Consider the following 24,581-nt stretch of genomic DNA (forward strand, 5'->3'; position numbering starts at 1 on the left):
AGGAATGTTTGTACTGTCTTTACTTTCAGAAAGAGTGAAAATAAAGATTTTACAAGATTTAGAGGAGCAGTAAAAATGTGGCTCCTTACTGCCTGTTTTTACTGCTCCCGACTGAAAGTTTACTAGACTTAAGCGTTACAGTTTTTTCTATAAACATTTGGTCACTCTGCTTTATTTTATTCTCTTACTACAACAACTGAGAAGGATTTCTATTTTCAAAGTTTGTAGCAAGTTTAAAAACCATTCACACATACATCTTTAACGTATACGTGTTTATGTATCATCAAAATTAATTTTGTTCGGCTGAAAAAGATTTGACCACTTTGTATTTAGTAGCCTTCAGGTGACAGAGGCAAAATATATCAGTCTCATAGGGATCATTAAAATACCTGAAATATGGGAGTCTCAAAGACCCCAGGACACTGACTGCCAATTCTTTATTATTTAATTTATTTATTAGAAAACATTTTAGCAGGCTTCTGGTCCTCTTGGAGAGTTATATTTCTGGATGTTAAGCTAGTGATTTTCAGTGAAATTGAGAGGAGAATGTTTTTTCAAGTAAAAAAAGAGGCAAAAAATAAAATAAAACAATCCTGGCTATTATTTGCCATGTCCATATTGGCCAGGTCTGATTACTGTTATTTACAAGTCTTCCTGCTGACTTTAATGCCCTTCCAATTAAAAGTATGGTGTTAAATGTGTATTGACTCCGATAAAAAAAACAAAAAAAAAACTTCTCAGTATTCTCTTTTAGCAGCTGTATAGGTGTTAGCCCTTGTACACACGGTCGGAGATTCCGTCGGAATTTGTCCAATCGGCACATTTTGTCGGATAATCCGACTGTGTGTGGTCTCCATCGGACTGTTTCCGTCAGAATATCCAACGGACCAAGTTTTCCAACTTGTCGGTAAAATTTTCCAACAACATGATCCAATCAGACCTTGTCCGATTATGTGTAGAGAATTCCGATTGGACAAAGTGGCACGCATGCTCAGATCAAATTCCTACACCAAAGCTATTGGCTACTATCCTGAACGTAGTCCCGTTGTAACGAAATAACTTCATCACGTTCTGAACGATCGGATTTTCCGACAACTTTGTCCGACCGTGTGTATGCAACAGTTTCGGACAAATAGCAAAAATAACAAAAAGCACAGTAGCTAAATGGTTAGCACTTCTGCCTATCAGAACTAAGGTTGTTGGTTTTCCCTGTGCCTGTGTGGGTTTTCTCCAGGTATTCTGTTTACCTTCCACACTCCAAAGACATGCTGGTAGATTAACTGGCTCCGATCTAAGTTGGCCCTAGAATGCAAATGTAAGAATGTGAGTAAGGGAACTTACATTGTAAGTTCCTTGTGTGCAGGGACTGATGGGAATGTATAATATATGTAAAGTAGTGATGGGCCGAACACCTCCCTGGTTCAGTTCGCACCAGAACTCCCGAACATGGAAAAGGTTCAGATCTGAACTGCAAATTCTATTAAAGTCTATGGGACCCAAATTTGAAAAATCAAAAGTCCCCATTTTGAAAGCTTATATGAAAGTTATTGGCCATAAAAAGGGGTATGGAGGCATGGGTATTTCCCCGGGAGGACATGTGTCAATGCAATTCGATTTTTTTTTTTTAACCACTTTCAGACCGGACCAATTTGCTGGTCGAAGATGTGGCTCCCAAACAAAATTGACGTCCTTTTTTTCCCACAAATAGAGCTTTCTTTTGGTGGTATTTGATCACCCCTGCGGTTTTTATTTTTTGCGCTATAAACAAAAATAAAGCGACAATTTTGAAAAAAATGCATTATTTTTTACTTTTTGTTATAATAAATATCCCCCAAAAATATATAAAAAAACGTTTTTTTCCCTCAGTTTAGGCCGATACGTATTCTTCTACATATTTTTGGTAAAAAAATCGCAATAAGCGATTATTGATTGGTTTGCGCAAAAGTTATAGCGTTTACAAAATAGGGATAGTTTTATAGCATTTTTATTAATAATTTTTTATTATTTTTTTTTTACTAGTAATGGCGGCGATCAGCGATTTTTATTGTGACTGCGACATTGTGGGGGACCCATCGGACATTTTTGACACATTTTTGGGACCATTGTCATTTATACAATAATCACTGCTATATAAATGCAGTGATTCCTGTGTAAATGACACTGGCAGTGAAGGGGTTAACCAGTGGGTGGCAGTGTAGGGGTTAAGTGTTCCTAGGGGTGTGTTACTAACTTTGGGGGGGTTGGGCTTTCATTTAGTGAACACTGATCTCTGCTCCAATCACATGGAGCAGAGATCAGCGTCACTAGTTGCTAGGCAGAATGGAGAAATGCTGTTTACAACAGCATTTCTTCATTTGGCCGCTCCGTGAGACGATCGCGGGTATGCCCGCGGTGATCGAGTCCGCGGGTCCCGCGACCGGACTCACGGGGGTCCCGACCAACGTGGGAGCGCGCCGCCGGTGGCGCGCTCCCGATGGCAGGGCGGCAAGTTTAAAGGGACGTACATGTACGCCCATTTGCCTGCTGCCTGCCCGTGACATTCTGTCGACGTACATCAGCGTGCGCTGGTCGGCAAGTGGTTAAAGGAGCAGTGATTTTAATGATGCTTAAAGTGAAACAATAAAAATTAAAAATTGCTTTAAATATCATGCCGGGGGGGGGGTCCCCTTAGTCTGCCTGAAAAGTGGCACATCTGTACTGTGTTTAGAACCTGCTGCAGCAAAACTGACATATATTAAGAAAAAATAATGACATTTAAATTGATTTTCCTGCAAGCCATCGCCGGCAATATAAAAATGTTGAAAAAATGGTGTGGGGGTCCCCTCCAATCCATACAAGGCCCTTGTGGTCTGGTATGGATTTTAAGGGAAACCTCACACCAAAATTAAAAAAAAGAGTGGGGTCCCCTCCAAAATCCATACCAGACCCTTATCCAAGCATGCAGTCTGGCAGGAAAGGGGGAGTGAGCTAGGGATCCCCCCTCTTGAAACACATAACCAGATCCCCCTTGCCCCAAAGCACCTTGTTTCCATGTTGATGGGGAAAAAGGACTCTTCCCCACAACCCTGGGTCGTGGTTTTGTGGGTCTGTGGTTAGGGAGTTTATCGGAATCTGGAAGCCCTCTTTAACAAGGAGGCCCCCAGATCCTACCCCCTCTAGGTGAATGAGTATGGGGTACATTGTACCTCTACTCAGTCACCCAAAAAGTGTCAAAAAGAAATAAAAACACAAACACACTTTTGACAATTCCTTTATTAAAAATAAAAAAACAAATTCTCCCTGATGTAGATCCATCTTTAATCATGACGCCCTGCTGCACCTCCGGACCCGAAGAAAGAAAAAAAAAAGCTATGCCCACAATGAAGGTTAACCACTGACTGCCTGCTTGGCCGTCTGACAGTTCTTAAATAACTAAAAGGCGGAGCCACATGGCAACATCACCTGATGACACTGCCCCTTTATGACATCATCAACCGGTGCATGCTAGGTCAGTGATAGCCCCCATTGATGATGGATCTACTTCAGGGGGGACATTATTTTTTTATTTTTAACAAAGCTGTCAAAAACTGTACGTGTGTGTTTTTTCTTTTTGTTGACACTTTTTTTGGTAAATGAGTAGGGGTACAATGTACCCCATACTCATTCACATGGGGGGCCAGGACCTGGGGGCCTCCTTGTTAAATGGGGTTTCCAGATTCTGATACGCCCCTTGACCACAGACCCCTCACAACCACCGCCCAGGGTTGTGGGGAAGAAGCCCTTGTCCTCATCAACATGGGGGCAAGGTGCTTTGAGGTGGGGGGGCAGAGTAAGTAGAGGACATGTGGCTTGGTATGGTTCAGGGGGGGCACTACCTCTTCCCCCCCTTTCCTAGCCTGCCAGGCTGCATGCTCGGATAGGGGGTTGGTATGGCTTTTTTGGGGGACCCCACGCTGTTTTTTTTCAAACATTTTGCTACTGCCAGCAATGTTTTTCTTTCCAATCAGCTGTCAGCCCGCTGACAGCTGATGACTCATCTGCAAATATATAGCAGTGTAGTCTACCATAATCTTTAACAAACAATAAATAGACTTACAAGCATATGTATTTCAAAGGGAAAAATAGGAGAGCTTCATTGGTGTGCTTCTGAAATCTAAGACAGCTCTGGACTGGTGTGAGGGTGAAACGTTATTAACAAATACAAAGCACTTCCGGCTTTCTGTTTTCAGAAAGAAATAGGCTGCAATTTTAGAGAACAACCAATAGATGGTTTCCTAATTAACACAATAATAATGAGATATACAGTACAGCCTTCAAAAACTGACCACACTAAACAGGAGAACTAAGCATTGTCAGTTCTCTAACTGTGCTGAGAACTCAGCCTGCTTTGCTACCAAAAAACATGTCTCCCCTGCACAGCCATTCACTTGGAAGACCAGTGTACTGCCGTTTTTCCTTCCTCAGCTCTCTAAGATCCTTATACAGTTGAGAACAGAGGGCGTGGGATGACTTAAAAAATGGCAGTGGGAAAATTGTGTAATGTTTTTTCTAGCTATTCACAAATGTTTTGCCTTTTATTTCTATTTTAAACTCAATAGACTGTTTTACAAGGTGAGGCTTTGCATATACTGTAATTCTATAAGCCTTCAGTTAATCAAGATGTTGGTAACTTACGCTGCATTAGTACATGTCAACAAGGTGATAATTGGTTCAGTCATCTGGAGAAAAATCATGAGACAACATAAATAGGATAAAAATTACAGACCAGAGAATCAAGGTTTCTTTTCCTTACTTGCAGGTATTTCGGGGTAATGTGGACAACAACACGCCATATGCCAACTCCTTCACACCACCAATTGAAGCTCAGTACATTCGCCTATACCCACAGGTGTGCAGGCGGCATTGCACGCTACGGATGGAGTTACTAGGGTGTGAATTATCAGGTAAGTCTAACTTTAACATAACCAAAAACATGGCTCATGAGCCGTTTTTTATACTGCCTAAAGTGGGCTTTGCATTATGATCTCATCCATATTACTGAACTTGCCACTGTAAGATCCTATTTGCATTTTCCTGTGTAGTACTGATTTCTGGAACAGACATTTTTGTGTAGACTAACCGCTTGTGATCCACCAAAGATACACTGCGGCAGGGTCGGCCGCTCTGTGCCGGATCATGTAATTAATTTGTTATTAGTTTGTGATCCACATGTCAGGGTAGGGAGCACACTTGCGCACCACGGCTGTGCTGTGATTGGCTGCAGAGCCAACTAATCTGCAGGTGATGGCTGCTGATTGGTCACCGACAAACCACCAATCGGCTTCAGACATTACCAAACAGGGCCCTGTGTAGATAAACAAACACAGGGCTCTCTTCTGACAGCAGCAATGTGCTGTTTATTTTAAGAAGAAGAAAACAGCACATTGCTTAGTAAAAGCACCTCACACAGTACACAGTAACGTATGTTGGCCACACATTTAACCCATTGATCTCCCTAGCTGTTAACCCCTTCCCAGCTAGTGTCCTTAGTACAGTGACAGTGCATATTTTTAGCACTGATCACTGTATTGATGCCATTGGTTCCCAAAAAAAGTGTCAAAATTGTCAGTTAGGTGTCCGATTTGTCCACCACAATATCGCAATCTTGCTGTAAGTCGTTGATTGCCACCATTACTAATAAAAAAATAAATAGAAATTCCATAAATATATCCGATAGTTTGTAGACACTATAACTTTTGCGCAAACCAATCATAATACTCTTATTGTGTTTTTTTATTATTTTAATTTTTTTTACCAAAAATATGTAGCATAATACATTTTGGCCTAAACTGATGAAGATTTTTTATTTTTTTTTATTGGATGTGTTTTATAGCAGAAAGTAAAAAAAAAGTTACGGTCTTTTTTTTTGTTTTAGCGCAAGAAATAAAACCCACAGAGGTGATCAAATTCCACCAAAAGAAAGTTCTATTTGTGAGGAGAAAAGGACATAAATGTTATTTGGGTACAGCGTTGCATGACTACGCAATTGTCAGTTAATTTAACGCAATACAATATTGCAAAAAATAGGCTCGTCATGAACAGGGCTGCTAATAGAAATCACATACAGCCTACCTGACAGGGCCCCCGTCCTCTCAAAATATTAAATTATATTTTTGGTAAAATGCAACGCCCACTATATAATTCTTGCCAGCCAAGTGAATAGAATAGCGGCACAGAGGCAATATCTGCACCCCCACAGTGAGCGATCTGTGCCAATTGCTTACTGTATTTATTCAGGGTGGTGTGTTCATTTAGGATGGTGAGCCCCCCCCCCCGCTCTCCATAATGAAATAACTCACCTGTGTGCCTTCAACAGCTGCCAGCAAGAGAGGAGGGAAAAACTGCAGCACTATGGGGGGAAAGGGGCACAAAGGGTTCTCAAAAAGCAGGGGGAAGGGGGCACAGATACTAGAACCGATCCCCCTGCAGTGCAAAGGGAGGAAGAAAAGAAAAGCAGAAGTCGACAGCATTGCACAAGAGTCACAAGTGTCAGCAATAAGGCAGTACTTCTGGCCCTCCTGCTTGGCTGGTGCCTGGGCCCCCTTTTGGACTGATGAGGCCTGGGTCCAGTACAGGAGGGCTGGTTGTACGGCCTTATCAGTGGCCCTGGTCTTGAAGAGGGGTATATCTTCCAGAGATGAAGTGGCTAGAGAGCGCTTACTTCCTGATCCATCCCTCTTTTCACATCCCTCTCTCTTCCCCAGCATGGGTGGGGAAGAGAGAGATTTCTGACATCACACATCACATGATCAGCACACAGGAACTCTGACTGCATAGAGCTTTCCTGATATACAGCCATTTCACCTACTTTACATAGCCAAGATATCAATGTAGATAATAATGTCTGAGAATTACTTGTACATGCAATGTCCACTTTAAGTTGTTCCTAATTCTGTGCATTCTCCACAATAAAGCTAGAAATTAAGAGAGCAGATGACTAGTGGGCTGTTGCTGTGACAGAATGAAGTATTGCTTAGAGATGATGAAACTTAGAAAATACATATGAGGAGTAGAACATTTGCAGCCAAAGGTTAAAAACCATCTGAAAGTGACAGATCGTCCATATTTATTTTAGTTGATGATAAGAAGTTTGAGGCTGCTGGATTGCCTTTGTTTATTTTGTAATTTATCTTCCCTTCCAGCTGTAGTGTGTTGTCAGAATTCGTATAAGAAAATGCTAACAACTCAAACAACAAATCTTGAGTTTTTTCCTATCACTCAAATGCTACCTGTTAACTTCCTCCTAATTGTTTTTACTCAAATGTGAACCATTGGCATATAAAAGCAAATTGAAATCACGATTTGCTTCCGTTTAGTCATTTTCATGATATGTTAATATAAAAGCTTTGCATCAGCATTTCATCAACCATTCTGGTCAAAAGAGAAATCTTTTTCTGAGGTTAATTGTAAATGGCAACATTGGGGGTCATTTACTATAGTGCCAATAAATAATCCTGCAGTCCCGGAAAATAGCGCCCAATTAGGGCAAATCAAGACTTCAACTCTCAGAAACTGGGTGCAAATTTAAGAAGGGGTCCGCCAGATCCCAGCCCCCCTTTGTAAAGGGGTATCAGGTGCATTGTACCCCTACACATTCACCAAAAAAAAGAAGTGAAATGTGACAAAAGACAATACCAGTTTTTGACAATTCCTTTGTTAAAAATATCTTCTTTTTGCCCCGCTTCTTCCTCCATCTTCCTCCAGTCATCCTTCGGTTTTGTCCTTCTTCCTCCAGCTTCTTCTTCCCCAGCTTCTTCCTCCATTCTCTGTATTCCTCCAGCTTCTTCTTCCCCCGATTCGTCCTTTGGTCTTTCTCCACCACCACTGCTGCTGCCCACTAAACCCGGGGCATGATGGATCAGTGATGTCACAAGGGGGTGGCATCATCCGGAGGCCACGCTCCATAGTTATATATGAAATGTGTGCTATGCAAGCGGACAGATCGGCTCACCACAGCATCGGAGGAGGTTTGTTGTTTTCATGTCAGCAGGTTGATGGAAGCGGCAGAGGAGAAAGCTGGGGCTAGAAGAAGCCGGAGGAAGATGAAGAAGACCGGAGGAAGAAGCAGAGGGAGATGGAGGAAAAAGTGGAGGAAAGAAGAAGCTGGAGGAAGAAGAAGACTGGAGGAAGAAGCGGGAAAAGAAGAGGACATTTTTAATAAAAAAAATTGTCAAAAATTGTCTATTGTGTTTTGTCACGTTTCACTGCTTTTTTTGTTGAATGGGTAGGGGTACAATGTACTTGATACCCATTCACATAGGGGGGTGGGATCTGGGGGCCCCCTTGTGAAGGGGGGCTTCCAGATTCTGATAAGCCCCCGCCTGCAGACCCCCACAACCACCAGACAAGGGTTGTGGGGATAAGGCCCTTGTCCCCATCAACATAGGGACAAGGTGATTTGGGGGGACCCCAAAGCACCATTTCCATGTTGAGGGCAAGAATTCTGGTATGGTTCAGGAGGGGGGGGTGCCCGTTTGTCCCCCCTTCCCTGGCCTGCCATAGCTGCTTGCTCGGATAAGGGTCTTGTATGGATATTAGGGGGGCTCCTATGCCTTTTTTTAAATTTTGGTGCAGGGTTCCCCTTAAAATCCATACCAGATCTGAAGGACCTGGTATGGTTTTGGGGGGAGGGATCCCATGTCAATTGTTTTTTTTTTAAAATTTTGGTGTTTTTTTTTCCTTGATTTTTGAATAGCTGGATTTTTGGAATTCCACTGCATAATATTATTGAATAATTACATACCATTGCATGCATTTGAAGAGTTAAAATGATGGAATAAACTAAAATGATTTGCATTTGCATCTGAGTACAATGTACGTTTTCAGGAGGCGATACCATTGGTGGGATTGAAACCCATGACTTAAACCTTTGAAGGTAGCAGCTGAGCACAATCATACATAGAAACTACTATTACTAATGTTTGATTCTTTTCATTCTATACAATAATGTTTTGTTTTGCATTTGAGGCATTAATATTATGGTACCAATCATGCTCATGTGCCATTGGCTATTGGGTAGGGATGAGCCGAACACCCGCGGTTCGGTTCTCAACAGAACTTGCAAACAGGTTAAAAATTTGTGCGAACACACAAACATCGTTGAAGTCTATGGGACACGAACATGAAAAATCAAAAGTGGTCATTTTAAAGGCTTATATGAAAGTTATTGCCATAAAAAGTGTTTGAGGACCTGGGTCCTGCCCCAGGGGACATATATCAATGCAAAAAATGTTTTTTTTTTAAAACATCCCTTTTTTCGAAAGCAGTGATCTTTTTTTAATGCTTAAAGTGAAACAATAAAAATGAAATATTCCTTTAAATATCGTGCCTGGGGGTGTGTATAGTAGTCCTGTAAAGTGGCACATTTTTCCTGTGTTTGGAACAGTACCACAGCAAAATTACATTTCTAAAGGAAAAATTGTCAAACTTTAACTTTTAAAACTGATCACGGCTGTAGTGAATTGTCGGGTCTTGGCAATATAGATAAAAGTAATTGAAAAAAAGAGCATGGTTTCCCCCCAGTCCATTACTAGGCCCTTTGTGTCTGGTATGAATATTAAGTGGAACCTCAAACCAAAATGTAAAAAAAAATGCATGGGGGGTCCCCCTAAGATCCACACCAGGCCCTTCAGGTCTGATATGGAAATTAAGGGGAACTCTTAAAAAAATGGCGTAGGGTTCTCCCCCAAGATCCATACCAGACCCTTATCCAAGCACACAATCTGTCAGACAGCAGGAAAAGAGGGGGGACAAGAGAGCACCCCCTCCTGAACCATACCAGGCCACATGCTCTCAATATGGGAAGGGTGCTTTGGGGTCTGACCCCCAAAGCGCCCTGTCCCCATGTTGATGGGGAGAAGGGCCTCATTTCCACAACCCTTGCCCAGTGGTTGTGGGGGTATGCAGGTGGGGTCTTTAACAAGGGGACCCCCAGATCCCGCCCCCATGTGAATCGGTAATGGGGTACATTGTACCCCTACCATTTCATAAAATAAATGTCAAAAATGGTAAAAAAAAAGATAAGAGACAGCAGCTTGGGACTAGTCCTTTATTAAAAAAAAAAAAAAAAAAATCGTCCAGCGATGTCCATTCATCTTCTATCATGCCAGACTAAAAAAGAGAAAAAAAAAGCCGCAACCATTCCGCTCCCTTATAGTTACATATTTACATAGTAGGTGAGATTGAAAAAAGACACAAGTCCATCAAGTGTGTGATTATATGTCAGTATTACATTGTATATCCCTGTATGTTGCGTTCATTCAGGTGCTTATCTAATAGTTTCTTGAAACTATCGATGCTCCCCGCTGAGACCACTGCCTATGGAAGGGAATTCCATATCCTTGCAGCTCTTACAGTAAAGAACCCTCTACGTAGTTTAAGGTTAAACCTATTTTCTTCTAATTTTAATGTGTGGCCACGAGTCTTGTTAAACTCCATTCTGTTTTATCTCTATTGTGGGGTCACCAGTATGGTATTTGTATATTGAAATCATACCCCCTCTCAAGCGTCTCTCTTCTCCAGAGAGAATAAGTTCAGTGCTCGCAATCTTTCCTCATAACTATTATCCTCCAGACCCTTTATTAGTTTGTTGCCCTTCTTAGTACTCACTCCATTTCCAGTACATCCTTCCTGAGAACCAGTGCCCAGAACTAGACAGCATACTCTAGGTGCGGCCGGACCAGAGTCTTGGAGAGCGGGAGAATTGTCGTTTTATCTTTCCCATTTTTAATGCATGCCAATATTCTGTTTGCTTTGTTAGCAGCATTGTTTGGCATTGCATGCCGTTGCTGAGCCGATCCTTTGCTACGACCCCCAGGTCCCTTTCCATCGTAGATTCCTCCAGATGTTTTCCCCCCAGTGTATAGATTGCATTCATATTTTTGCTATCCGTATGCATTATTTAAAATTTTTTGAAAATTGAACCTCATTTGCCATGTAGTTGCCCATCCCATTAATTTGTTCAGATATTTTTGCAAGGTTTCCACATCCTGTGGAGAAGTTATTGCCCTGCTTAGCTTAGTATCGTCCGCAAATACAGATTGGAGGCTCCCGCCCGAATGACGCATCTTCTTTGTGACAGTTCTTATATAGCTGAGGGCGAGGCCACCCAGTAATGTAAACTGGTGACTTCGCCCCCCCCCCATGCCATGGGGGCTTCCTTGGATATCGCTGGACATTTTTATTTTTTTTATTTTTTAATAAAGCACTTGTCCCAAGTTGTCTCTTGTCTTTTTTTACCATATTTGACACTTTTTTTGTGAAGTGGTAGGGTTACAATGTACCCTATTACCAATTCACATAGGGGGGAGGCCAGGATCTGGGTGTCCCCTTGTTACAGGGGTCTTCCAGATTCCAAAATAAGCCTCCTGCCCACATACCCCCACAAACACCGGGCAAGGGTTGTGGGGATGAGGCCCTTGTCCCTGTCAACATGGGGACAAGGTGCTTTGGGGTCAGACCCCAAAGCACCCTCCTCATGTTGAGGGTATGTGGCCTGGTACGGTTCCTGTCGTCTGCCAGGTTGTGTGCTCGGATAAGGGTCTGGTATGGATTTTGGGGGACCCCTACGCCTTTTTTTTACAATTTTGGCACAGGTTTCCCCTTAAAATTCATACCCGACCTGAAGGACCTGGTATGGATTTTGAGGGCGACCCCTATGCCATTTTTTTTAAAGTTGGTTCAGGGCTCCCCTTAATTTCCATATGAGATCTGAATGGCCTGGTATGGATTTTAGGGGGACCCCATACAACTAAAAAAAAAAATTGGTTGGGGGTTCCCCTTAATATTCATACCAGACCCAAAGCGCCTGGTAATGGACTGGGGGAACCCCATACCATTTGAAATGTAATGTTGCTGTGGTACTGTTCTAAATACGGGAAACATGCACCTCTTTACAGGCATACTATAGACACCCCCCGGGCACAATATTTAAAGGAATATTTCATTTTTATTGTTTCACTTAAAAAAAAATCACTGCTCCTGAAAAAAAACTTTTTTTGCATTGATACATGTCCCCTGGGGCAGGACCCAGTCCCCCAAGCACTTTTTATGACAATAACTTGCATATAAGCCTTTAAAATGAGTACATTTGATTTTTCATGTTAGTGTCCCGTAGACTTTAACCGCATTCTAGAGGCTTTTGAATTTGCCGCGAACATTGCATATTGTTCGCTGTTCGGTGAACAGGCAAACACCCAATGCGTAATCCCATTTGTATGTTATACGAGGTTTGCACATTTTTGCGGAGTTGCAGAGTTTTCTGGGAGAAATCAGAATAGAAGGCAAGGCTGATGTTTTGTTTGGGTAGTCTCTTAGGGTTTTGAATGGCCTGCATCAATTTTTTTTTTCACATGATAGGAGTGGATGCATACCAGTGTATTTCTTGAAATTTTGTCAGGTAGGTATGTGCAATGGTTTGGATGACCTATATATAATGCAATCAAGAATCAATTCTGTTCTCAGTAAGGGCAATAAAATGGTGGCTCAACTCTGTATGAATGTCCTCTGAAGATGCTATCCGTGGTCAGGTTTTTGCTGGACTTGTGAATGGTGTGGAAGATTGTGAGGCTGTGTCTTTGTTGCTTGTATTTTTCTCTGCATCCTCAAACTGCAAGGTCCATCCATCCCCTTCTGCAGAATTGTGGCTAGTGAGTGAAGCAGGAAAGTCGGCAGTATCTTGGCAGCAGGAACAGTGTGTGAGTGGGGGGGGGGGGGATCTGTCATCTTCCTCGTTCTCCCCTCTCCTTTAATTTCCACAATATGTCTCCTGGTGCAGACTGCAAGTGTGGGGCCAGGTCTGTTCCACTGTTAGCGTAGACAGGGCTATTCCTCACATTAGCTAGCCATGTCCCCCTGTAGCAAATATTTTTTAATGAGTGAGGGCATAGTTCGACTTTATTGTTCAATGTATGGTTAAAATTATATTATATATGTATTTACAGTGGGGGACAGTCATATTTACCTATTACATATGCAGGTTCTACTTGCACTGTAGTACTATATGGCATAGTGCTTTTGCAGTGTCACACTGTATGTCTCTTTCCATGTTCTACAATACCCGGTTGATCCTTCCTGTTCTTGTGTTCCCCTCTGTAATCTGACCATGCTAATCATGGCTGATGATCCATCATAGCGTGGTCAGTTTATGTCCCTCCATCATCCTGCTTTCTCCTCAGTGTGACTGCATCTCCCCCTTCCTTTAATTTCTGTAGTCTGTGCATGAAGCCAATCTCTTCCACTCCCCTTCTGCCTTGACTGTATAATACGATTCCCCTGCAGCTGCTCCTTCCCTCCTCTTTTGTAAAGTCAAATAAATACTTTTATCCTATCTATTTTAGATCTATATTAAGTGCATTTTATGTTTTTAGTTTTTTTATTATAATGCTAAATACTTTTTTTGCATAGCATTGCTGTGTGGTCACGTGTCCTCCTTCTTCTAGTTTGCATACAGAGAGCAGAGGGACACATGACTGCACTGCAGCACTGTGCTAAGAAGGTATTCAGCATTATAATTTAAAAAAACACACATACTGCATTTAATGTAGACCTAAAACAGAGAGGATAAAAGTATTTAAAGCAGAGTTCCAGTCATATTTTTGCTTATTAAAAGTCAGCAGCAACAAAAACTGTATCTTCTGACTTTTAATAAACAGCCACTCACCTGTCCCATGATCCAGCAGTGCAAACACCCGCGCTGTGTTCTCCCTGTGTTCTCTCATGGCGGAGCTGGCATCTCTACTATGGGCACCCAGCTATGACAATAAAAATACTAAAGAAAAAAGCCGCGCTAAGGTGTGTGATAGGTTGCTGCCGTGCCCCAACTCCTCGGCCTCTAACAAGAGGCCGTGGACGTACAACTGATTTATAAAATGATAATAGGGTCCTAGGCACTACCTAAAAAAAGTGTTTTATGAGATATACCCGTAATATGTACAAGAATTCTGAAATGCCAAAGAGAGGCCCCAGAATCTTCTCCTGTAGTGAGATGTCACTAGTATATCTTAAATAGAACTATGTGTTCCAATTGAGGCTAAAAGAGTTATGTGTGCTCTTTCCTTATCTTAGATGTATAACACCCGACATAAAGGGTAAACCGGGAAAAAGACCCTGTTCTCTATATACATCTAATTAGTGTGGAATAGTGCTAGGTAAATGGGATGAATTAGGCTTGTGAGATGTATTGCACAATTAAAACATAATTAAAGCATAGAAAAAGTACAGAGAAAAATTATTTCTTATATAGCTCAAGGAATGTGAAACCTCAATCACAATGTCTCTGTGTAATTCATTCAATCCGCATTGGGTGCCTCCAAATATGTGAAAAATGTCACTAATAAATCCACTGTAACGCTGGATACTAAATATGATCCACAGCAAAATGTGCAAAAATGCAAAAAAAAAATAAAATGCAGTACAGCAGAGAGATTTCAGAATTCTTCTACATATTACGGGTATAGCTCATAAAACAATTTTTTGAGGTAGCGCCTAGGACCCTATTATCATTTTATAACCCAGCTGTGACTGCTTGCGTCTTCACAACTAGGTGCCCACTGCGCATGCACAAGCAGTGCTACGCTTTATGACAGGTCCCGAAGTCTACTAGGACTGGAACAAAACTTTTGTTTGATCAGCACCTGCAGCCAATTGGCTGCAACACTGATCAGTGTATTCTGACAGAATACAATAGCACAATGGGGAAGATTCCTCCAACCACCATGGTTCCTGCAGAAGCAGACACATCTCTATCCATCTATAGCCAGCTTTAGACATTGTTCTGTGTAACCACTCTATAGTGTGCTGAGAGTAGGGATGAGCCGAACACCCCCCCGGTTCGGTTCGCACCAGAACTTTCGAACGGACCCCAAATTCGTACGAACGTTGGAACCCCATTGAAGTCTATGGGACTCGAGCGTTCGAAATGAAAAGTGTTCATTTTAACGGCTAATATGCAAGATACTGTCCTAAAAAGGGTTTGGGGACCTGGCTCCTGCCCCAGGGGACATGGGTCAATGCAAAAAAAACTTTTAAAAACGGCCGTTTTGGCGGGAGCACTGATTTTAATGACGATTAAAGTGAAAAAAAAAAGTGAAATATTCCTTTAAATATCATGCATGGGGAGTGTCTGTAGTATGCCTGTGAAGTGCCACGTGTTTCCCGTGTTTAGAATTGTCCCTGCACAAAATGACATTTAACGGAAATAACGTCATTTAAAGCTGCTTGCGGTTTTAATGTTATATCTGGTTCCTAAAATATGGTTGAAAATCATTGAGAAAAATGGCATGGGTAGCCCTCCCTGCCCATTACCAGCCCCTTTGGGTCTTGTATGCATATTAAGGGGAACCCCATACCCATATTAAAAAAAGGAAATACGTGTGGCCCCCAGACCCTATATACTCAGAACAGCAGTATACAGGCGGTGCAAACAAGACAAGGACTGTGTAGGTTTGTTGTGTTAAGTTGAATCTGTTTGTAATTTTCAACCGGTGCATTTTTAAAGTGTAGCTCCAGTCAAAAAAACTATTTTTAAGCTTTTTGGAAAACATAGGGAAGGGTTATCACCCCTGTATAATTTGTTTTGCCGTCCGTCTTTTTCAGAGCATGCAGACAGCACGCACAATCTCCTACCGCTGACTGCAAGCTCTATTTAAAATGAGCAAGATAGTTAGCTATATAGGTGGATATAGCGGTGTATACTGCGTTCAGAGCACGCAGACAGCACGCACAATCTCCTAACACTGACTGAAAGCTCTATTTAAAACGAGCAAGATATTTAGCTATATAGGTGGATATAGCGGTGTATACTGCGTTCAGAGCACGCAGACAGCATGCACAATCTCCTAACACTGACTGAAAGCTCTATTTAAAACGAGCAAGATATTTAGCTATATAGGTGGATATAGCGGTGTATACTGCGTTCAGAGCACGCAGGCAGCACGCACAATCTCATAACACAGACTGAAAGCTCTATTTAAAACAAGCAAGATATTTAGCTATATAGGTGGATATATCAGTGTATACTGCTTTCAGAGCACACAGACAGCACGCACAATCTCCTAACACTGAATTAAAGCTCTATTTAAAACAAGCAAGATATTTAGCTATATAGGTGGATATAGCGGTGTATACTGTGTTCAGAGCACGTAGACAGCACGCACAATCTCCTAACACTGACTGACAGCTCTATTATAAAAGATAGATATATCGTTAGATATATAGGTGAATATAGCGGTGTATACTGCGGTCAGGGCACGCAGACAACAACCACTACAGAAGAGCAAGAACGAAAAATCGGCCGATAACGATCGGTGTATACTGTGTTGAAGGTACATAGAACACCCACTAACTGCTACAGATGCCAACACACTACACAAGGCCGCCGCGCTGGCGGCCTTACATAGTGTGGGGCGTGTACTACACAGCCTGAGCTATGATTGGCCACAGGCATCCTGCCTGTGGCCAATCATGGCTCTCCTCGCTGCCGGCGCTGTGATTGGCCAAGCATGTGGGGTCACAGTGCATGCTTGGCCAATCATGAGCCAGCAATGCACTGCGCCATCGCAGTGCATTGTGGGCCGTGAGTGCCACACGAATTTGCTGCGAACGGCCCATAACGTTCGGAATTCGCCGAACGGGCGAACAGCCGATGTTCGAGTCGAACGTATGTTCGACTCGAACATGAAGCTCATCCCTAGCTGAGAGCAATTACCAAATTCCAGTGGTATAAAATACTGATTGGGGCTTTTACTTGGTGTTTTGCACAGCACAGGGACAATGCACAGTGTATCTTTATCGGCAGCTTGTCATCTTCCTTCTGTATATGTTCTATTATCTCTTGTACACACCAACCTCATTAATACCAACTCAAATGGACATATGAAAGAAAAAAATCTCATGACCACATTCTGGCAGATTTGTAATGGTTTTGTACAATTACACAGATTTCTCCTCTTTGAAGTGGAGCAACAACATTCTCTCAAGCTGCTCTCAAAAAGTCCCATTTATTTGAGTTCCCTTCGCCTTTAGTGATAGGCGTGCCTACATATACCAGCCTATACATACAGTACAGTCAGTGCATGATGTAACACAAGTATATGGAACTGGTATTTTAACTCGGAGGATTATTGCAAAAATGAGGCAAGTAATATTCATACATTCGCATATTCTAATTTTCCCCCACTATCCTCTTTGGAGTTAAATTTTAGCATCTGAAAACTGCTTTCTGGTATGCTCAAAAATCTAAACTATTATTATTCAATGCACTTTTGCCAAAATAAATTGATACATGACCTAACTCATTGACTCTTCCAGCAAAGTTTTGCAAACAATACCTGTAGTTTGACCTCTTTGTCACAGAGCATCATGGACATATTGCTTTTAAAACAGTAAAGCAATTTCATTTTCCACATTTGTATTTTATTTTATTTTTTGCCAGAGCAGGCAGCAAATCCATTTTCAGGTAGCGTTTTAGATGACTTCTCTTACTGTATAAGTGGCGGTCATTGAGTTCAAGTGTGATACAGCAAAACAATTTGTGTTAAATGATTTTTGCCCTTCCAGTGGCACACAAAAAAATGATTCAGAATTGAAAATATGCCACATTAATCTTCCCATTTCAGGTAGATCAGGATTTTGTGAAGTGAACAGAAAGGTTTAATAAAGGTACTTTGGTGAATTAGCTCTTTGTTGTCTTTCATTCTTGACACCCAATTCCAAAGTCACTCAAGTTATCAGTGATGGTCTTGCTAAGTTAATTGGATTTCTGCTTTGTTTTTATTTTCAAGGTCATGACACTTCACCTCAGAGTCAGCTCTGATGTTTTATACTAATGCTCAAGTACCTGCATTGGTTTCTGTGCATTGGTTTTGTGCATTTAATTTTTATTCCTGGATTTATAGGCGTGAAAGGACATAAGAGTGAATTATGATTTTCTGTGAGGCTGTCACATACCTGTTCTTTTAGGAGAAAATTTCAAACCATAGCAAGTTAGAGGGGTGCAATAAATGACAAAATGGAAAAAATAGCTAGATAGATAGATAGATAACGAGATAGATAGATAGATAGATAGATAGATAGATAGATAGATAGATAGAGTTATGCTGTATTTATTAACCCCACCTCCATGTGTGCAGCATTGATATTATATTGATATTCTCTGTGCAGCTCAGTCTTGACTACACAACCTTTTTAATGAATCTGATCCCTTGTTGATCTTCTTCCTCCTATTTATATATCCCTATGGGTGAGAAGGAAGGTGTGTAGTTTACCAGGCAAACTGCACTCAGGGAAGTGTGAGAACCCTTCTGATGACTATTATGGTGAAATGCGTAAAGGTGGGGTTACGTGGTTTATAACGTCACATCTAAGCAACGGAGGAACAGGCTGTCGGAGGTAGCAGCCGAAGTTCACAATACTATTGCTGATATCACTGGGATTGCTGGGTGCCGTTCTATGCACTAAAAACTGCGAGTCGCCATTTTATTGTACCTTTTACATTTTTAATAAATTACCAAACTGTTTGCGCTATGAGGAGCACGTTTGCCTTTTGTTCCTGAGCCTATTACAAGTGAGGAGCGGAGGATGTGAAAGGAGTAAGAGCAGTCTAGCAGACCTACATTCAGGGAAGGACTGGAGGTCCGGAGCAAGTGATTGTACTGTTACATGCAAAAAATTGGGTCCTAGTATCTGGTGAGTGGCAGTGTTTGTCTATAGGAGGTGAAAATCACAGGACACACAAGTCCATGGCACAATTGTTTGCATGCAAGAGAGCATTTTAAAGGCGTATATGCAAATTTTTATCATAAAAAATGTTTGGAGACCTGGGTCCTGCCCCAGGGGAAATGTATCAATGCAAACATATTTTTTTTAAATGGCTGTTTTTTCAGGAGCGTGTTTATAACAGTACCACAGCAAAATTAAATTTCTAAAGGAAAAATTGACATTCAAAACTGTCTTGGCAATATAGATACAGATAACTGAAACAAAGAGCATGGGATCCTTCCCTCCCTTACCAGGCCCTTTGGATCTGGTATGAATATTAAGGAGAAACCCAAACCAAAATAAAAAAAAAATGTGTGGGGGTCCCCCTAAAATCCATACCAGGCCCTTCGTGTCTAAGGGAAACCCTGCACCAAATTTAAAAAAATGGCATAGGGGTTCCCCCCAAAATCCATACCAGACCCTTATCTGAGCACACAACCTGCCAGGCTGCAGGAAAAGAGGGGGGAAGAGAGAGTTCCCCCCCTCCTGAAATGAACTAGGCCACATGCCCTCAACCGTCCAGTGGCGTGACATTTATTTTATTTTTTTAATAAAGGACTTGTCCCAAGCTGAGTATTGTCTTTTTTAAGATTTTGACACTTTTTTGTGAAATGGTAGGGGGACTTGTACCCCATTACCATTTCACACAGGGGGGGAGACCGGGATCTGGGGGTCCCCTTGTTAAAGGGGGCTTCCAGATTCTGATAAGCCCCCCACCCGCATACCCCTACAATCACCGGGCAAGGGTTGTGGGAATGAGGCCCTTGTCTCCATCAAAATGTGCTTTGTGGGGCTACGGTTCAGGAGAGGGGCCACTCTCTCTTCCCCCCCCCACTCTTTTTCTGTGGCCTGTCAGGTTGCGTGTTTGGATAAGAGTCTGGCATGGAGTTTGGGGGGACCCCTACACCATTTTATTTACATTTTAGTGCAGGGTTCCCCTTAAAATCAGTCTGGTGTGTATTTTGGGGGACTCCTACACCAATTTTTATTTTTATTTGGTTGCAGGGTTTCCCTTAATTTCCATATCAGACCCGAAGGGCCTGGTATGGATTTTAGGGGGACCCCCACACATTTTTTTTACATTTTGTTTCAGGGTTCCCCTTAATATTCATACCAGACCCAAAGGGCCTGGTAATGGAATGCAGAGACCTGATAATTCATTACAGCCGTGATCAGTTTTAAATGACAATTTTTCCTTTTGAAATGTAATTTTGCTTTGGTACTGTTCTAAACACGGGAAAAATGTGCCACTTTACAGGCATACTATAGACACCCCCCAGGCAAAATATTTAAAGGAATATTTCTTTGTTATTGTTTCACTTTAAGCATTAATCAGTTAGTTAATAATAATATTTAGTTAATAATTTGTTTAAAAAAAAAAGTGCATTGATACATGTCCCCTGGGGCAGGACCCAGGTCCCCATACACTTTTTATGGCAATAACTTGCATATAGGCCTTTAGAATTAGCACTTTTGATTATTCATGTTCGTGTTGGATAAACTTTAATGGTGTTCATGTGTTCTGCCAAATTTTTTGCCTGTTCGCATGTTTTGCTGCAAACCGAACAGGAGGGTGTTCGGCTCATCCTTAGCGCCCATAGAAGTTAATATTTTGTTACTATCGCTGGAAACACATGGTTTGTGGATAAGCAGCAGGGGTATCACAGATTTATTTTCAGGCGCACGCATACTGTGGCACAGTGTTGTTTTTTTTGGGTTTAAGTGTGGGAATTAACTAAAGAAAAACTACACCACATTTGCAGTTGTCCTTTAAAGGAGAAATATAGCCAAAGTTAAATTGGCCCTATTTATCCTGGGGGTAACAGGAGTGTACTTAGTTCTGTACTCCTGTGACCCATTTTCAGCCAACATCTGGCAAAAGTCCTCTATTGACTGATGTCACTAAGCTGGTCCTGACTCTGAATGGATTGAGTTTAATTTCAGGATCCACCCAGATGCCTGGACCAACAGCTGGCTCAGTCTGTCACCGAGCTGCTAGGAGATTGAGTTAGCCACTCTTGTCCTCTCCACAACCCAACACTCCAGTAAATGCTGGAGAGACAGAGAGCAGACTGAATACCAAGAACCAGTGTAGAGGCAGCAGGGGCAGCTGCAGATGGGATTGGCGCTGTATCCACCTAAGTGAGCATGTCTGTTATGTTTGATTCCTGAACTTCTCGAAAATCCGCTTGGCATTTTATGAGGTGACATGGATATTTGATGGTAGGGATAAGCAAAAATTGGGAGTTTTTACTTTAACAATATTTTAGCAAACAAATTACCTTTCGGTGAAATGTTACCATTCATCAAAAGGCATTGGAGTCAAGAGAAACACAACTTAAGTTAGCTTTTGGTTAATAAGGGTAAAATAGACTTTAAAAGGCCTATGAGACTATTCTGGATATGTTCTTGTGCCAAAAAAACTGTCCCTTTGTAGCTAGGAGGTTAGATAATGAGGAACAGAGGCACCCTAACATCAATCCTAATGCTAACCATAACACAAACCCTATTGCTAACCCTAAGCTTTTGTTTATCAACAAAACCATGTGATCACAGTGATAGCAATGGTATGTTGATCACATGGCTTTATAACCAAATACATCCATTTTATGTTTTTTTTTTTAAGCAAATTTTACATAAAGGTTAACTAAAGTCAAACTTTGCATATACGCAAAAAACTCAGTGAAGATGTTATAAGAACTTAATATTAGCTTGTCTGCAATGAGATACACTTGGGATTATATCCCCTACATATCATATATGGGCAGCCCTGCTGTGTGAACAAGGAGCCATCACTAAAAATATAGAAATTGAGTCAAAGAGGCAAAGTGGGGCAGGGTGAGTGGTGCCAGCAACAGTTGCACAGTGCGATTGTTGAGGTTAGTGCACTGAAGTTAGCTAGATTAGCTGTGCTGTAAAATTTTTTTTTAAGTCTTGTAATGGGCACACTCAAGTAGCATGCAGCCTATAAGTGCTATAACAGCAAATCGGCTTTCTTCTCTGCCTTTGGGTCATATCCACTTTTGAACAGCAAGCTAAGAATTTAGCAACTCCAATACTCCAGTAATTAGATTGATTATGTTATTGGGCAGTAATATTTTGTGGGACATTCCGCCTTGATCAACATGTTACCCATCATCTGTGTGACACCAGGATATGGCAGGTTTCTAGGCACCAAGCAATTTAAATATCTGAAATGTATTTGTCTCAGTTATCATTTTGGCTATTTCTGATCATTCAGTAATATACTGTATATATATATCTATCTATCTATATATATATCTATCTATCTATATATATATATATATATATATATCTATCTATCTATCTATCTATCTATCTATCTATCTATCTATCTATCTATCTATCTATCTCTATCTATCTATCTAGATAGATAGATAGATAGATAGATATAGATATAGATATATAGCAAATGGCAGTTTATTTTCCTGTGATTTGATTTCTTTATATAAATATAATTTCCATATTGTTATAAAATGTGAAAACGTAGACCTATAGACCTATTCAGGTTTGCAAAAACAATCATCATCTGTTTCCATAATTAACAAGCCATAGTCTTATATGCAACCTATTGAAGCCCAACCTTTAATATGTGTATCTGCAAAGAAATCAGTTTTTATTATTTCTGTGTAATTAGAATGCTGCCATGTTTTAATAAAGCCATACATAACATAATACGTGTGGAATTGATGACAGCATATGCAAAAGGCTTTTGGGTATTTTAAAAGGCTGTTGGATCAGAGTTACATGGTACAGGATATATTAGAGACTGCTGGCATGATTCAAGAGATAATTAGATACAGTTATAACTTATCACAAACACAAAGCAATCCTCAATTTGTTCTCTAAATGCTTGCAAAGTAGAAACTCAGTCCCAAGCCCAAAACCAGCTTGTAGAAGATCCCAACACATGGCCTGGTTTATCTTTATTTATTTATCTTTATTTTCAATGAGTTTTAATGTTCCCAATGGATATATCCTTTGACTTTCTGTCTTGGTTATCACAAGGAAAAGATATGAGGAGGAATCCCATCAGTGGAGCCAAAAACAGAAAAACAAATCTTTCAGGAAATTTAGACCCTACCAAAAGTATCCAAAGCCAAAAGATAATCACACATATGGTTTTCCATGAAAAAAGTTACTTTACTGGACACATTATAGATCACAAAAGGCACAAATAATTGCCTAATCTCTCAACTATTACCGCAATAAAGCCCCAACTATCCTATCTGTAGACAAAGTAGCAAGATGTAAATAATTATGTATAACGGTTACTTTTAGGTCCATGAGATATGACTCCCGGGAACAGATGATAGGAAGTTATCTTGGAGCTTCACAGCAGTTAAATAGCTCAAGAACACTCATGTTCTTTCACACATATGATTAAGTTTACAGCCTGAGGTTTCTAAGAGTGTGATAAACTTAATGACTTCATGCAAGAGCCCTTCACAGATTGTGTGTTGGTTTTACGATCTCTTATCAAACCTCATTTTTTAAATGTGTCTGATCAAGTGCCCATGATCTGTATATGTAGCATGGAGTCCATGTGACAATTCACTATCATCTTTTTCTAGAAAGTGGTGTTGTATGGACTTTATTCTTTACTGTATTAGCATGCCACACGTACGTTATAATTCCACATCAGGGTTACCAGAATCGCTGCTAGTTATTTTTATTGTGCTAAAGTTGAAGGAATTATACGATTTTCTTTAATCATGTCTCAGTAACATATTGCAACCAATAAAGTACATATTTGAATGATCAGACAACAGGCTATGTACCTAACTTTTTTTTCCCTTACTTTCTATAATATTGGAACTTGTTGAGAGATATTTGTTAAGGATGTGTTAACGAAAGATGAATGTAATACACAAGGTTGGTACAATAAAACTCAATATATCAGGTTGCAGGAACTGAATATATAACTAATAATAAATATATTTGTTTAAGTTACTCCTCAAAATTGAAAAAAAATAAAAATAAAAACATTCTTCTGAGACTTCCATTTTTTTACTTAGTGCCAGACATGCAGTGTGCTAATGAGTACCACTAGGAATATACAAGACAGAGTATACATTACAACAATATAAAGTATAAAGGTATACCCCAGTCAACTCTAAAAAAAAGTTAAACTGAATGCAGAAAGTGGAGATTTGTTATGTTCTAAGGGAAATTAACCAATGTTTTGAATTTCTCCTAAAAATAGCAGTGTACTGTGTCTACAGCCTCATACATTTATATCCGCACTGTGAAATTAAGGATCTACATGCTCTGACTGTTTGCCTCGAGAGATTTGAGGTGAGATTTGATGATGCCACTACTTTGCTGATGGCTGTTGTTTTTTATGGAGGCTCTGATACGAGTAAGCAGATGTTGAACTTGTTACATGTTACACCCTAAATGTGGGTGTAACAAGTAACATGTTCAGAAATGTGAACTTATCCAATTAGGTACATTTAGTGAACTTTCTGATTTTAAATCAACTGCAATGTACTGCATGACAACAAGTGATAACGTCATCTGTAAAGGTCCATTTTGCACACATTCTTATTTTATTCTTAAAAGATTAGTACAATCAAGCTGAATGTTTCAGCCATAGAGTAACTGTGGTTAACTGAAACACCCATTGGGGTTGATTTACTAAAGACAAGTCAACTGTGCACTTTGCAAGGGCATATGCTCCAGAGCTAAATAAATTAGGGGAAGCTCTACTGACTTCCATCATCCAATCATGTGTAAGCAAAAATGCTATTTTATTTTTTCTTTGCATGTGATTGGGTGTTTTT

The 24,581-nt window shown here is 40.7% G+C and overlaps 1 protein-coding gene across 1 annotated transcript in view; it reads left to right on the forward strand.

Annotated features, from left to right (window-relative positions):
• The window catches only part of EDIL3 (EGF like and discoidin domains 3), a 976,894-nt gene that overhangs the window by 766,090 nt on the left and 186,223 nt on the right, over window positions 1-24,581 (forward strand). Inside the window, exon 8 of the mRNA XM_077462438.1 lies at window positions 4,778-4,922. Within this exon, the coding sequence (XP_077318564.1) occupies window positions 4,778-4,922 (145 nt within the window). The remainder of the gene's footprint in view (window positions 1-4,777; window positions 4,923-24,581) is intronic.

The sequence above is a fragment of the Lithobates pipiens genome, unplaced genomic scaffold, assembly GCF_037356315.1.
Source record: "Lithobates pipiens isolate NorthernLeopardFrog02 unplaced genomic scaffold, aLitPip1_a1.2 Scaffold_3, whole genome shotgun sequence".
Taxonomy (NCBI): Eukaryota; Metazoa; Chordata; class Amphibia; order Anura; family Ranidae; genus Lithobates; species Lithobates pipiens.